The 1,253-nt window shown below is 35.5% G+C and overlaps 1 protein-coding gene across 1 annotated transcript in view; it reads left to right on the forward strand.

Moving 5' to 3' along the window:
• Positions 1 to 351: 351 nt before the first annotated feature.
• The window catches only part of LOC128251150 (hemocyanin G-type, units Oda to Odg-like), a 14,930-nt gene continuing 14,028 nt past the window's right edge, over positions 352 to 1,253 (forward strand). The window contains exon 1 of the mRNA XM_052977622.1: positions 352 to 691. Coding sequence (XP_052833582.1) covers positions 641 to 691 — 51 coding nt within the window. The 5' untranslated portion in view covers positions 352 to 640. The remainder of the gene's footprint in view (positions 692 to 1,253) is intronic.

Genomic DNA, 1,253 nt, shown 5'->3' on the forward strand with positions numbered 1-1,253 from the left:
ATATATATATATATATATATATATAAATACATACACACACACATATGTTCTCAAAGATATATACATATATACGTGCATACATACATACATACATACATACATACATACATACATACATACATACATACATACGTACATACATGCATACATATGTGTTTGCGAATGTGTTGATACAAAGAGATATCATAAATATATATATCCACATACACACGTACGCATATACGTAAGTATACGCACACACACATACACACAAACAAAAACAAAATCTCTCTCTCTCTCTCTCTCTCTCTATATATATATATATATATATATATATATATATATAGTCAATCCAAACAAGAACAAGCAAGAAAAAACAATGTGAGGACGTGGTACATGTACTGTGTTATTGGACGCTCAGTAAAGGCAAGAAAAGAAAGTGGATTTCACGTTTCGAGCGGAGATCTTCGTCAGAAATATAGAAAAAGTCCAAAGAAGTGAAGACGGAGAAAGAAAATCGCCAGCGATACACACGCGGGGTATATATACATATATACGTATATACCCACACCAAATCATTAGTTGACTGTTAGTAGCAACCGACACACATAAGAATCGAAAGAGCAAAGATCCACAGATTTCAACATTTACATTAACCAAAATGGCGATCATTACAGTTTTGCAGTTGAGTGCTTTGTTGCAGATATTTTGGGTGAGTTCATGTTGTTTTTGTTGCTGTTGTACTGTTTGTTGTTGTTGCTGTTGTTGTGAGGTAGTTTGGTGTTGTTGTTGTTAGTGGTGGTGGTAGTGGAGACGTTGTTGGTGTTGGTGATGCTGTTGTGTTCATTGTTATTATTGCCGCCCTTGCTGTAGCAGATGCTTTCGTTGTTCTCGACAGGGTCCCTGGTGTCGCTGTTGTTATTACTGCCGCCGCCGCCGTTGTTGTTGTTGTTGTTGTTGTTGTTGTTGTTGTTTATGTTAAAATTGTTGCTGTTGTTCGTCATGTTGTTTTCCGCGTTCTTGTTTTGGCTAAAATTTTTCATTCGAAAACCAAAAGAAAAAAAAAACGCCGTAAAACACCAATAAATCAAAGAAAACACCAAACAAAACAACAAAACGAAACAAAAACAAAACAAAACAGCCTCTTACAAACAAAAAACAAGTAAAAAAAATTCTTTAGGCTATCTCACAAACAGCTGCAGTGTTGGTTTTTGTGGTTGTTGTAGTTGTTATTAGTGTTGCTATGAAGCCAGCGAACTTGCAGAACCGTTAGC

Source organism: Octopus bimaculoides, chromosome 28 (assembly GCF_001194135.2).
Source record: "Octopus bimaculoides isolate UCB-OBI-ISO-001 chromosome 28, ASM119413v2, whole genome shotgun sequence".
NCBI classification, from domain to species: Eukaryota; Metazoa; Mollusca; class Cephalopoda; order Octopoda; family Octopodidae; genus Octopus; species Octopus bimaculoides.